This window comes from Tachysurus fulvidraco, chromosome 18, assembly GCF_022655615.1.
Source record: "Tachysurus fulvidraco isolate hzauxx_2018 chromosome 18, HZAU_PFXX_2.0, whole genome shotgun sequence".
Classification (NCBI taxonomy): Eukaryota; Metazoa; Chordata; class Actinopteri; order Siluriformes; family Bagridae; genus Tachysurus; species Tachysurus fulvidraco.
In genome coordinates this window covers 4,117,080-4,132,146 of record NC_062535.1, presented here as the reverse complement: position 1 = coordinate 4,132,146, position 15,067 = coordinate 4,117,080, and the positions used below count along the sequence as shown (strand labels likewise).

Sequence of the window (15,067 nt, the reverse complement as noted above, 5' to 3'; positions counted from 1 at the left end):
GCTCATTAAACGGCAATAAAGCCTAAATAGCCTAACAACACCTTGTTACTGTTAGGAAAAACAAACAAGTCAAGATCTGAGGTAACTAGAAAAAACTGGATATATTTAAAACAGCTACTGTAGGAAATTATTTTTTTTGTATTCAGCCCAAGTGAAGGCATGTGTGTCTGTCACACCTCTTTTCAGTATAATACACATACCTGTACAGTACCACACTAACAATAAATCACACCTCCAGACCTCATGATGACATTGGTGACATTATCTTTCACATTATCTTTCACACTCTCTGAGATCACAAAACTCAGGACTTCTGGTAGTTCCAGAATATCTAAGTCTACGAAAGGTTGTACAGCGGTTTCTTATTTAGCTCCCAAACTTTGGAATAGTCTTCCTGATAGTGTTCGGGGCTCAGACACACTTTCCCAGTTTAAATGTAGATTAAAAACGTATCTCTTTAGTCAGGAGTACACATAATACATCCCACAATACTGTGCACTATTACATCAGACTTGCAAATATTATTCTACCCATCCCGAGGCATCCAGAAATTGTACCAGCTCAGATCGTCTTCCATGGGATGAAGATTTTGGACCTCCACTGAGATGAGGCTGACTCAGTAAAAATCCTGAGGCATCTAGAGATCTACCAGCTCCAGTAAGACTCTGCGATACTAAAGAGGAGATCTGAACTCCATGTGAACTTTTGCACCACTACAAGATTTGGCAGACTGTATATTTATAATCACACCCTCCAGTGTCACCCATATGAGGATGAGGTTCCCCTTTGAGTCTGGTTCCTCTCAAGGTTTCTTTCTTTACCTTCTAAGGAAGTTTTTCCTTGCCACTACTGCCTGAGTCACCTCAGACTTGCTCAATGGGGATTAATAAATACATATTGTGAAGTAAATATATCTAATATTAATCCTGAATGTTGTATTCTATTAATCTTTACATTATTCTTTATAATAACATTTTGTTCTATGTTTATCTTCTGTAAAGCTACTTTGAGGCAATTTCAGTTATAAAAAGCACTATACAAATAAACGAATTGAATTGAAAAAGTAGGGGGGCATGGTGGCTTAGTGGTTAGCACGTTCGCCTCACACCTCCGGTTCGATTCCCACCTCCACCTTGTGTGTGGAGTTTGCATGTTCTCCCCGTGCCTCGGGGGTTTCCTCCGGGTACTCCGGTTTCCTCCCCCAGTCCAAAGACATGCATGGTAGGTTGATTGGCATCTTTGGAAAATTATCCATAGTGTGTGAGTGAATGAGTGTGTGAGTGAATGAGAGTGTGTGTGTGCCCCCTGCGATGGGTTGGCACTCCGTCCAGGGTGTATCCTGCTTTGATGCCCGATGACGCCTGAGCACAGGCTCCCCGTGACCCGAGGTAGATCGAATAAGCGGTAGAAAATGAGTGAGTGAGTGAGAATTGAAAAAGTATGATGGTGTCACTGTGTATGTTTATGCTAGTTAGTGATTAGCCTGTTTACTGTAACACTCCTTTAGCTTGTTTACTGTCATTCTTGTTTGTAATTGCCCGATGACTATACTCTAACTCTAATTCTTGTTTCTATCTGTTTACCCTAAAGCTACCCTGCATTAGTTAAGTCGATTAGAAGCAAAGACAGCATGTGCAAAGAAGTGTTCCATAAATAGTAAGACTATAAAAGTAAACACACTGATTTTTTTTAGTAAAACATGACACTCAATTTCTAAATATGCAGTTTTTATTTTTGTACATTACTTCTCTTTCAAAATAAAATGCAGGTAATTACTTGTATTTACTAAACTAAAAGAGTATTTCTACTGCAATTATGTGTGAAACCCAAGAGAAATGTTTGTAGTGTGTTATAAGAAAGAGACACTTGAAACATGAGAGTTGAACTAAAATAAATAAATTTTATTGAACTTTTTTAAATTATAAACTGTAGATTTCTTAAAGACATTAGTATATTTTATACACAATAAATAGTTAAACTGGAAAAATATGTGCATTATTTTAATACATTTTAGTACAATTATGGAAGTATTATTTTACTAATTCCAGCTGTAATGATTGATACGTGTATATTAATGTGAATACAAATTGTTTCTATAGTAACATTGTTGTTTTTACAAAGTTATTCTACTGGTTTACATGAATAATTTAAGAGATGCTTATTTAACTTTATTGTTTAACAAATGACTGTTTGTTGTGGTATAAGGTGGATTAACAAATTATTTATCACATAATGTGACTTATCCATTAACTTAACCATTATTTATTTATTTATGGGGGGGGGGGTGTTTCTTACAGTTGAGGTCATAGGATTTCATGCCCCTTGCTAAATCTACAATGTTATTTATTAAGAAATAATTATTTTTATTCATTTCTGAAATGATTAATATATTTAACATAGCAGTTGTTTACATTTAGTCCATAAGACAAAATTACTAAATAAATAACTAGAAAAAAATAGGGGTGGGACTCAAACTGCTCATCTTAAAAACTTATATATACATATATTTACAATACATAAAAATACTTTAAAATGCATAAATAAATGAATGCATAAATAGTTACATCAATAAATAAACAAAATGTACATATTAAATAAATAATCAAATACTACTGTAAAAATACACTTAGCACTATGCAGATGAATATAAACACTCAAATTTTAAAAATTATTTCTATAACTAACTTAACCTAATTTTTTTAATGACAATTTACAAATAATGTTAGTAATGGTGGTAAGAATCACCTGGATACATGAACAAGCACACAAAGATTTTAAAGTCTTAAAGTGATTAGCTGCAGTTTTGGCTCATAATTGGAACGATGGGAAAAAGGTTTAAGGTAGGTAGGCCACGGGACTTCTTATGAAGAACATAATTCATACAGTGCTTTCTACTAGGAGGGGCTTCTTCGTTATTGTCCTCTTCATCCCTCCACCTCTTTATTCCTTGGTACTGCAGAGGAATCATTGTATACCCCGCAGCTGAAGGCTGGCCAAACACGACGACGCTGGGGTTAAAATGAACCCGCCGTCGGGTTGCAGGAGGAGTATTTGGTGACCGGCTCCTTGAAGAGCGTGGCCTCGTCGAAGCAGCACTTCTTAAAGGGGACGGGCTCCTCGATAGTGATGGGCCCCATATAGGGGACAGGCCCCGCATAGGAGGGGATGGGCTCCTGTCACGACATGGGCTTCTTACGTACACCTCATTGTCATCACCTCCTCCTTGCGCTTCCTCTTGCTGAAGAGACCCGTGGTCTTCGTCCTCATTGTCAGTGAGCTCTGTGCTGTAGTAAAGCTCATCTGGAGGAAACAGTTCATAAATGTTTCTCTCATTCCGCCTCCCTGTGTCAAAAGATAGACACATCCTTACATCTCATAAAAGGAAGCAAAAAAACCTAATTTTAATGGCACTGTTTAGGTTTTGCATGACAAGAAAACTTCACTCCACACAGTAGTTTACACCAACAGTATTTACACCGTTATATTAATGTAATCTTCCTGTAACAGTTTAATCATCCTCAGTATGTATAAGTACTGCATGTATAGATCACAGCTTCACAGCTAATCACTTCAGACACTTACATCACTGCTAACCTTTTCCCTTTCCCCCACAAATCACAGGTTAAAATCATATTGTGTCCATCTGTTTTCCCCGAACTATGAACACAACATTGCTGACCAGAATTGAACCAAACAGCTTTATATGTTCGACTGTACACAGCCACACTGGCGACATCTAGTGGCTAATGTTAGCTCAACTAGCTGCTTTTCCTCACAGACGCTCTCTATTTCAGCTCCAACAACAACTTGACGCTGAAGAATCTCAGAAATATCTTCCAAACACAAACAATTAGAAAACGTCGTTGTTTTTATTTAAACAGTTTCTATAATGTTTTACTTAATGATTTAACACTTTTCAGCGGCTGTTGAAATTGTTACGATGTTTACATTTCTGTTCACTTTAGCACATTTTCTTCCCTATTTGCTGTTCGGCAGGTATTAAACCACACAGATAACCATACAAACAAATAAATATCAAGCTATTCACGTTACTATAAGCGTTTTATCTTGTTCTAACATGGTTATTATTTTCTGGAGTGTCTACTGAAACTATACAACAAAAAAACAACAACAAACAAACAAAATCTGAAGCCCGAAAAACAATCCGTTAGCAATATTAGCTATGCTAACTAGCTACTTGGATAATTTACACTAATACTCCCCGGCTTGGTTTCAGTAAAACGTGTTAATTGCACCAGATACTTGGCTTAAGCTCCCCCTCGGGGTAACTAACTGAATAGCAGTTAGCTTTAGCGTAATTAGCATGTATGCTAAACGTTAGCCAAATAATACAGAACATATCGCTTTTCCCCAAAAAACACCTAACTATATAAAACGATATTGCTGATTGCGTCCCCGCACTTTTTACTCACTAAACACTTGTTAGTTTAGTGAAAAAGGAGAAATTTAAATAAGTTACCGTTCACCGGGTCGTAAAGTCCGCTCCATCCGGGCTCGGGATCCAGGGCATCGAGCAGCTTCGGGTTTTCCTCCAACGAGAACATCATCGCTGGTGGTGCGAAGACGCTGTAGGAATAAAACTGAAGCAGGGATGTAGCGGAAAAAATCGAACAGGTGTCGCAGTAAAGTAGCGGAGAATCAGATCTTGCGGAAACATTTAAACACAAACATTACAAAGCCGGTTTGCATGTCGTGTGACGTCACATAGCGACCGTTTAAAAACAAATAGTAAATATTAAATAATGCTAATAATGAATGATAAATATAATGCATCTGTTTCTGTATTGACTTATTTATTTATAACATGTTTGAAGAAAGTAAAAACTTAGTTTGAATTATTTTTATTGAGGTGTTTGATTTAATTCAAGTAAATTGTTTGTAATAAGTTGTAGTAACACGTGTTTTGATTATTGTGAGACCCTGAAGAGTTTTGACCAGAATTAAAGAGACAGGACACATGATTGATACTCAAAAGTTTTTTCTTTTTCTTTCCTTTTCAGTGATTTGATCTCATTAGACCTACATCCACATCTATAATTAATGCCACTGTAGCGAGTTGGATTGTAATTGTTGCTTATTTGCGGAAAATACTGTCTGTTTTGTCACTCTGACATTATCCACATTTTATTATGTTACAGCCTTATTCCAAAATGGATTAAATTCATTATTATGTTGGCTTTGTAGAAGCCAACATTCTGATTTCCGTTATAAGCTTATTATTATTATTATTATTATTATTATTATTATTATTATTATTATTATTATTATACAAAAATGTTTTTTAAAAAAATGCGGGCTAGGGCGTTCGAGCCACATGCACCAAATTCGGATATGTCGTAGACCCTGGTCTGAAGTTTGTTGCTTCTATTTTTCTAAGCGATCGGAATTCCGGTGTGACACCGAAATCTGTGACCTATCGTATGTTGTGACCTTAGAGGGCGCTGTTGCTAAAATGCAGCTTAAAATAGGTCGTCTAGAGACGTTCGCTACGTAAACAGAGTAAATGCAAAATCTTGCGTAAATCTTGTTGCGAGAACGCGCCAAGCGCCGTGAACGTTACATTCAACGCGCGTGCCGTCGTGCTGCAAAGAAACAGTTGCATGCGCATTGAACTAAAGCCTCATTTACAGTACTTAAAAAAAACAAAGCTATTCAAATGCTTTTGCATTCTGTTTTCATGATTGCTTTTTTTTAACTACCCTGAAAGTCATTTATTAATTAAGGCTAAAAAAATGTAGTCAGATGCTGATGCTTATTATTATTTTTATTATTATTACTACATATTTGAATTAAACAAACTTACAGCACGGTCACAAAATATGATAAGGCATTATAGGTTATCAGAATCTGTTACCTCCCTCTATTTCACACCAAATTGAATTGAATGTTCTCCATATTCACTCTGGTGATGCCTAACACCCTCTATAGTATATCCTGAAAGTGATTTGGGTCTCATGTCAACAGAAACAAACTTACAGCACGGTCACCAAATATGATAAGGCATTACAGGTTATCAGGATCCGTTACCTCCCTCTATTCTATCTGTAAGTTTGTTTCTGTTGACATGAGACCCAAATCACTTTCAGGATATACTATAGAGGGTGTTAGGCATCACCACTAATGCCTATAACCTGTAATGCCTTATCATATTTTGTGACCGTGCTGTAAGTTTGTTTAATTCAAATATGTAGTAATAATAATAATAATAATAATAATAATAATAATAATAATAATAATAATAAGCATCAGCATCTGACTACATTTTTTTAGCCTTAATTAATAAATGACTTTCAGGGTAGTTAAAAAAAACAATCATGAAAACAGAGAATGCAAAAGCATTTGAATAGCTTTGTTTTTTTAAGTACTGTAAATGAGGCTTTAGTTCAATGCGCATGCAACTGTTTCTTTGCAGCACGACGGCACGCGCGTTGAATGTAACGTTCACGGCGCTTGGCGCGTTCTCGCAACAAGATTTACGCAAGATTTTGCATTTACTCTGTTTACGTAGCGAACGTCTCTAGACGACCTATTTTAAGCTGCATTTTAGCAACAGCGCCCTCTAAGGTCACAACATACGATAGGTCACAGATTTCGGTGTCACACCGGCATTCCCGGTATGGAAGCTCAAAGTGGCCTTTTTTCCCATAGATTTCCATTATAAACTTTTGTGGTTTATAACTCGGCAGGTTTTCGAGCGATTTACACCGAACTCGGACAGGTTCTTTAGGACCTTACTCCGGACGAAGTTTTTATTTATTTTTATTTTTTACATCCCATAGACTTGAATAGGGAATTCCGAAAAGTCCTCTAAGCTCTCACACAATACATCCAACATTAAGAATTGCATGTACTGTTCTATGCAGTATAATAAGTAGAATCCCATAATGACTGCAGTATTGACATGAAATGTCCAAACCCTCAGTAGCCACTTTTTGCCAAAAGTATTGGCTCCCCACCGGGTATTCTGGTGATGTAACTCGACACCAAGTGACGTCACGTGTAGCCCCGCCCCCAAAACAAGCGAAATCAAAAATTTGCACAACATGGACATGTGACATATCAAAACACTCAGCACACACTTGTTTATTATTATTATTATCATTATTATTATTATTATTATTATTAATAATAAAAAAATAATAATAATAATAATAATAATAATAATAATAATAATAATAATGATAATAATAATAATAATAATAATAATAATAATAATAATAGTAATAATAGTAATAATAATAAACTGCTTTCTCATAGAAAGGGTGCGAAATGTAGGGCACATAAATAATTGGTGCTGTCTTGCAGGGTTAACCTGCACATCTATCCAACTCCGTGGCTCCATCTTGTGACCATTAATGCAGACAAATACACAGAGTTGAACGACTACATTTCCCAGAACACAATTCGGCGGATCTCACTTTTTTCACCCACGTGCTTTTCGCTCGCGCGGTTTGTGCTGCCTAAACTCTCCCCAAGTTCACTGGTTTCTACGCTGTCTGCAGGTCAAACCCCGGATCTCAGCATCATGTCCACTGAACTGGGTAACAGTAACTTTATTAAATGGGTCTTATTTATGTGACGCGAGCGTTTCTTTTGCTCAGGTATGGCGGATTAGAGAAGGGTTTTAGAGTTATATTTTTTAGGCACCACAATGTTGGATAATCTTAACTAGGCCACCAGGAGTTTAACGAGTTAATGAATTAGTGTTTATTTATTAAAAGAAGGCATATAATATAGTCTGTGCACGCGCACACGCTCATCTAATTAAATTTAGGCCCTATTCTTAATTAGATGAGACTCTCATCTAATCAATGTGCGCGTGCACAGACAATGGTTGAGTGTTGATGTTTTTGCAACTACTACTACTACTACTGCTACTACTACTACTACTACTGCTGCTACTACTACTACTAATAATAATAATAATAATAATAATAATAGTACACAAGTTTAGTAATTGTTGGTTGTGTGTGGTTGTTACCAGACGTACTGAAAAATTAAATAATCCTAAAAGACAAAAAAAGTCATAGAAAGTTTTAAATGTAGTCAAGTACGTAAATGTTTTGAATTGATATTAAATGAAATTGTCAGGTTTTCACGTGAAAAGTAACTGTTGCTTATCTAAAAGTTTCACAACTTTCAGAATTCAGCTTGTTTCCAAGCCAGTTGTGTTAGCTAGTGGACTCAATGCTTCTGATATTAGCAAAGAAAACTGGCTAGCATCCTTAAATTAGCCTCACATGCTTTTCACATATACACAGAACTATATAAAAAAATAACATTTAAATATTTTAATAAAGTCTAGTTATTCGAGTATTATCTGTGGTTTCTTTTTGTTTTTGTCATATCAACTTGATGAGGTGAGGGATGTTTATAGCTGCTATAATGTAGCGTTAATATAAACTAAGTTCAGAAGTTCCACAACATTAAAAAAACATTTATAGGGAAAAATAATGTGGTGTTTTAATAATATTGTAATGCTTGACGCATTCTCTTGGTTAAAAAGGAATAAAACATTTCCCAGTGTGATGTTATAGGAAAATAATACATTTTGGATTGATGAGATATGTTTAATTTGGTTTTTAAAGCTCTCCTGAGTGTGTCTGATAAGACCGGGCTGCTGGACTTTGCAAAGCGGCTCTTGTCAGTCGGGTTGTCTCTGGTGGCGTCAGGTGGCACGGCTAAAGCATTGAGGGACGCTGGGCTCTTGGTGAGGTGTGTAACTGTCCTGGATGTGATTTAGGACACTGTAATCTATACACACTATGAATGTAAATGATATGAACCGTGTGTTTCCAGAGATGTCTCCGAGATCACTGGTTTCCCCGAGATGCTTGGTGGCCGGGTTAAAACCCTTCACCCTGCTGTTCACGGGGGAATCCTGGCCAGAAACACTCCTTCTGACCAGGCGGATATGGAAAAACTGGGCTTTAACCTTGTGAGGTAAGATGAGGGTTAGTATAACTATTTTGCACGGTTGTTTTTTTTTCTTTTTTTAAGTGGTTTAGTATATAACTAAAATGGGAGAAGTGGACCAAGATTGGGGGTGGGGGGTGGGAGAGGAATTAATTTCTCTAATGACCTCTTATGAAATTCTCATTTTCAGGGGCGATGGTTTCTTTATGGCATTCGAATTTAAAAAAATAATAATAATGTTTTATATTAATAAATAAAACATTATCGGCAAGCAAGAAAATATTTGAGCTTTTACAGACTTTTTAATTTCTTCTCTGTTTATGTTAATTTCAGAGTGGTTGTGTGTAACCTTTATCCTTTTGTGAAGACTGTTGCGTCTCCGAATGTAACTGTGACTGATGCGGTGGAGCAGATTGACATCGGTGAGTTGGACAGCGAGATCCTCTTGTTTATATATTTATTTTTAATTTGTTGGATTCTTTTCTTAGGCATACTTTACACAAAACGTGTGATATGGTAAACCACTTCCTGTGCAGGTGGTGTTACTCTTCTTCGTGCTGCGGCTAAGAATCATGCTCGAGTGACGGTGGTCTGCGATCCATCTGACTACGAGTTGGTGGCGAAGGAATTGGAGACTTCGAGCGAGAGTAACACATCACTCGAGACACGGAAAACTCTCGCGCTGAAGGTGAGCAGAAAACTCCGTAAACATAAATCAATTTCAATATACCCCATCTACTTAGTTCAGTAGGTACTGCCCACTCTGAACTGAATATAAAGCTCTTCTCCCCAGTGTGTGCTTCATGAGGCTCCACCCCTCATTCCCTTTGCTTCTCTACACTTTCCTTCAGTGCTCTACTGTATTTCCCTTAGCCGTTGTTTGTTTCCATTTTGCTTGGTTTACTAAGCCCCTCCCTTCAGTACTTTTTTACTTATCCCCACCCCCTCAGTTCTATTAAGATGCTCTGCTCAGTTAGCCTCTGCCTCCACTGCACATCACTTTTTCTTGGTTCATTCTTCTGTGTACTCTGATGCCCCTTTTCCACCGAGGCAGTTTGAGTGCTGGTTCGGAGCCAGAGCCTAATTTAGAACCAGTTCTTTCTGTTTCGACAGCCAAAGCACCGGCTCTGAACCAGGAAAAGTGGTTCTTAAGTAGCACCAAAACGTTGCTGGTCTAGACTTAAGAACCGCTTGCGTTAGGGACTGTGGAAGGGGCTACTGTTAGCGCATTTGATAATGTACCTAAAGTTTACCAATGTTTAATACACTTTTACTTTACCGCAATATTATCACTTATCAGCACACATGATAGTAGGTAGCTACATGCTAAGGCTACATTTTTTCTGTGTTAATGATAAAATAATGTTATGTACTTTCTCGATTACAACCTCCGTTTATACGAATTACACGGAGCTGCACGTACATGTTGGATTTGCCGTGTTTGGATGCTAATATAGGTTCACAAAGCCATGAGTATTAACAGTAAAACAACATCCGCCATTGTTTTGTTTGTGTTTGCCGCTGCTGTGCTAAAGTTGCTGGGACACGTGACACGTATACAGTGACGTCAGACCTGGCTCTGTGATGGCTCTCTAGCCGGTGGAAAGGCAAACCGGTTCTTAGAAGGTTCTCCAGTGGAACTAACTTTGAACCAGCACCAGTACTAGCTCTGAACCAGCACCTGGTTCTTTTTGGTGGAAAAGAGGCATGAGTGCTCTGTTCACTAAGCACTTCCCACTCAGTGTGATCTATATATTAGAACCTGCGTTTTTTTTTTTTTTTGTTTTGTTTTTAAACTGGGGTCCACTCCCAATGCACTGTTCGTTAACCAAATTCATCGCATATCAAGTAGTAAATAAATCGCTAATAAAAGAAACCGCACCAGTGACCTGTGTGACTGTCGTGTTTTCTAACCTTCGTTGCAGTCGGACCATAAAAACTTTGTATAAAACTGCGTTACCTTGTCACAGGAGGAGTGCAAAACTTCTTAAGACCCTAAAGATGCTGCCTGCTGCTTCTATCCCAAAGCTAGTGCATATGACAGCATATCATCCTAAATGATTATTTTCTATCTATTTATTTATTTTTTTGTGTCGTTTGCAATACTGAATATTTCCACGCAGGCTGAAGTGCAGGTTAATCTACTAACCAGCCTGGCAGCTGTGTGTGGGTATTGTGTAACGTGCGATTCCGTCACGCACTGTTCTTTAGCAATGTGTACTGAGATCAGATTTGTGGACAAATCACGGCCACTTCTTATCTTGAGATTTTGATTAGTTTTAGTTAGCGATGTTGTCTTTTCTTCTTTTTGTTTGAAACAGATTCAAGTCTATAGATTCACCGTGAGGACCTTTCCTTAATCACACTGATTTAAAATATGAATATGGATTCCTGTGCACATGGTTACAATGATGCATTTGTCACTGGTTTTATAGAACTGATGAAACGTGGTGGTGGTGGTTGTGTATTCAGACTATTGGACCCCGGGGTATCTGGAATTCTCTGATTCTGCAGTGTTAAAGTCCAGGGAAAAGTTTGGTGTGTTTATCAGTTTGTTCATTCTCTGTGCCTGTCACTTGCCTGTCCGAGTTTGCTCATCAGTGATAACACATGAAAGGTCAATCAAACGCTTAAAAATCTGAGCATCCACAGCTACTGCACAATAAAGTAAATCTCTGTTACATAAATTGTGTGTGTGTCTTCCAGGCATTCACACACACGGCTCAGTATGACGATGCGATCGCTGATTATTTCCGGCGCGAGTTCAGCAGCGGAGTTTCTCAGCTATCGCTGCGTTACGGCATGAACCCTCACCAGAGTCCTGCACAGATTTACACACTGAAGCCTGAGCTGCCGATAAAGGGTTAATACACGCAAACACACACACACTTTTTTCACTACTCCAGTATTGCTTTTATTGCTTTTTTTTATTAAATTACCTACTGTTGTGTGTGTGTGTGTGTTTCAGTGCTGAATGGAGCTCCAGGCTTCATTAATCTGTGTGATGCGCTGAACGCATGGCAGCTGGTTAAAGAGCTGAAGAGCGCACTGCTAATACCTGCTGCTGCCTCCTTTAAACATGTCAGTCCTGCTGGTAAGGTGCACACACACACACACACACACACACACACACACACACACAATTTCTTTACATGAATGTGTATTTTGTATTTAGCATAACACTATAAGGAAAGCACTATCTGCCTTCTTCCACATGCACAAGCTCAGACACCCATGACTGTGGTGTGATTTTTACAGAACTTGTTTATCATTCTTTTAATTTTTTACTTGTGTAATTTTTCTCCCCCAAGGTGCAGCTGTCGGCGTGCCGCTTAGTGAGGATGAGGCTAAAGTGTGCATGGTGCACGACATGCTGAAAGATCTCACACCGCTCGCTACTGCTTATGCTCGTGCTAGAGGTACAACACACGCTCGTGCTCTCACTTGCGCTCATTTACGCTCTTTCTACATGTCACGTGTTTAATTTTAGGATAAGCCTATTGCTTTATAATACTTTTAAAGCTCTGATTAATGACCGTGTGTGTAACGGCTTAGTCATGTTTCTCAGGAGCAGACAGGATGTCCTCCTTCGGAGATTTCATCGCTCTCTCGGACCCCTGCGACGTTCCCACTGCTAAGATCATCTCCAGAGAGGTATGTGTGTTAATGTTTAGAGTAGAAGTAATCGATATTAATTATTAAATGTTGTTTATTATTATTATTATTATTTTTAAGCAATGTTGAGCAGTTAGCTAGTAAACTTTCACCTGGCTAATGGTTTTAATTAATAGTCGCTTAATGAGCTCAGACTTATTTCTGTCTAGTCGCATGAGTCGTTTAATATTTTTAATTGCATAGCCAATAATCTAAGCTAATTTTTTTTATCTTCTTGCTAGGTTTCAGATGGAATTATCGCTCCTGGTTATGACCCTGAAGCTCTTCGTGTCCTCAGCAAAAAGAAGAATGGAAATTATTGCGTTCTGCAGGTAACACACACACACACACTTAACGTAACGTAACATAACACACTGAGGTAAAATAAGAGTAATCGTTAAGATTACATTAAGAAATATGTATTAACATTGTTTGTTTAAAAGTCTTAAACGCGTTTCTTCTCAGATGGATACAGCTTACGAGCCTGAAGAACAGGAAGTGAGGATGCTGTTCGGGCTGCACATGAAGCAGAAGAGGAACAACGGGGTCATCGATAAGCAGCTCTTCAGCAACGTTGTCTCCAGCAGCACCGTAAGCTGCAAGCACCACGTTCTCACACGTCACATTAATTAAGTGTTCCTGATGACAAATTGTAACGCCAGACTCTGTCATTTCTTAGCTGTCTGAAACGGCCACGCGTGACCTGATTGTGGCGAGTGTCGCCGTCAAATACACGCAGTCCAACTCAGTGTGTTACGCCAAGGACGGCCAGGTGAGTACAAAGACGTTGAGAAAACGCGCACAATCACACGTATTACGGTGTTTATGGTAATTTAATCAACACAGTTCTCAGCTCTAAGAGTTAGCATCTCCGATGTGGACATGTCAGGTAATTGTGTGTGTGTGTGTGTGTGTGTGAGATCAGGTGGTCGGCATTGGTGCAGGTCAACAGTCTCGGATCCACTGCACGCGTCTGGCAGGTGACAAGGCAGATAACTGGTGGTTGCGTCACCATCCAAAAGTTTTAGGCATGAAATTCCGCACCAGTGTTAAACGTGCCGAGATTGCTAATGCTATCGACCAGTACGTCAGTAACACCATCGGAGAGGTGAGTGAGTAACGCTGGTCAAATACATTAGACATCAGAGACAGAGAAACACGTCAGAACACAAAAGGAACATCGAGTATCTTTTGCTGTCTTTTAGATTCTTTTACATAATCATTTCAGGCAGACTATGAATATTAGTTTTAGCATTTTTCCACTTTATTTAAAAAGCTTATTAAAAAGCAAGTTAGCTACAAAAGTCTTCACACCGGTGCTAATTAATCACAATTATAGAAGTGTTCATTTCATTAGCTTAGTTTTACAAGTGTTTTAATTTCTTAAACCTTTTCCACAGAAAAGCATCAGTGCCTTTTGCATGTGGGGTTTTTTGTTTTTAATTTTTGTGAAGTTTGTCTGAGGTAAGTTAGCATGACTTCTAATTAGCTACAATCTATAGTTAATGTGTGTGCGCGCTCGTGTGTGTCAGGGTCCTGACCTAGATGTGTGGAAGGCTCTGTTTGAGGAAGTTCCTGAACCTCTTAGCGAGTCGGACAGGAAGCAGTGGCTCAGCTCCCTGAAGGCTGTTGCTCTCAGCTCTGATGCGTTCTTCCCCTTCAGGGACAACATTGACAGAGCGAAACAGGTACCGCCTCATGCTTTTACTTTACTCTTACTAAGCCAGTTCTAGCAGAAAAGCAAAAAAAAAAAAGGTTCTTAGGGTAAATACAACGTCATAGCCCTGACATAGATAGCAGGTTATATAGCTAATGGCATTATTTAATCATGTTTACAAAAATGACTTACTGACTTTTATGTTGTATTTTCATAAACTAAACTATTAATTTTAGTTAGTTTGCCAGTGTTGCATTGGATCGCTGTTGCTAAAGAATATAATTAGCTAGAAAGAAATTATTTAGAGCTAGATGCCTACCTTTAGTCTAAGTGCTTTTTCGTTGAAGTACCAAATGTGTAGATACTTTCTGGTCCTCAAGTATTCATGGCTTCCGGTCCATGTGTTTCAGAGCGGTGTTGAGTACATCGCTGCACCGTCAGGCTCCACTGCAGACGAGGTGGTCATCAAGGCCTGCAACGAGCAGGGAATTGCGTTGGTGCACACCAACCTGCGCCTGTTCCACCACTGAACACATTTCTCAGGCTCAGAAATCGGGACCTGGAGATGTAGCAAATGCCGTCCTCTTAGCAGCTGTACAATTTTTCTTAGCTAAGCTGATTAGCATAATGTTTCATGTGTTTTTCGTTCATTCCCTTTTGTGTTCATATCGACGTTAACACTGTAGTAAACGGTACAAAACATGTTCAACACTACTATGATCACAACTCCTTCACATTCCATGTCCCTGTCTGAGGCAGCTGATCTGCCTGAAACAGAATAGATTAAATATATTCTCAAAAGATTCATGGCGTATTTTC

General features: G+C 38.4%; 2 protein-coding genes across 2 annotated transcripts; one reads left to right on the top strand and one right to left on the bottom strand.

The window, feature by feature from the left end:
• Positions 1-1,977: 1,977 nt before the first annotated feature.
• LOC113648757 lies at positions 1,978-4,751 on the bottom strand. The gene is made up of 2 exons (XM_027156094.2): positions 4,481-4,751; positions 1,978-3,342 (listed from the first exon to the last, which is right to left on the bottom strand). Exons 1-2 carry the CDS (start codon positions 4,566-4,568, stop codon positions 2,792-2,794), a joined length of 639 nt encoding a protein of 212 aa, XP_027011895.2. The 5' UTR covers positions 4,569-4,751; the 3' UTR covers positions 1,978-2,791.
• A 2,655-nt stretch (positions 4,752-7,406) lies between these two features.
• atic (5-aminoimidazole-4-carboxamide ribonucleotide formyltransferase/IMP cyclohydrolase) lies at positions 7,407-15,051 on the top strand. Its single transcript, XM_027156623.2, has 15 exons — positions 7,407-7,562; positions 8,610-8,736; positions 8,821-8,964; positions 9,271-9,359; positions 9,474-9,625; positions 11,644-11,800; positions 11,906-12,031; positions 12,249-12,356; positions 12,506-12,591; positions 12,834-12,923; positions 13,057-13,182; positions 13,271-13,363; positions 13,517-13,699; positions 14,124-14,279; positions 14,659-15,051. The coding sequence occupies exons 1-15, from the start codon at positions 7,547-7,549 to the stop codon at positions 14,776-14,778; spliced, it is 1,773 nt and encodes a 590-aa protein (XP_027012424.1). The 5' UTR covers positions 7,407-7,546; the 3' UTR covers positions 14,779-15,051.
• The last annotated feature ends 16 nt before the right edge of the window (positions 15,052-15,067 follow it).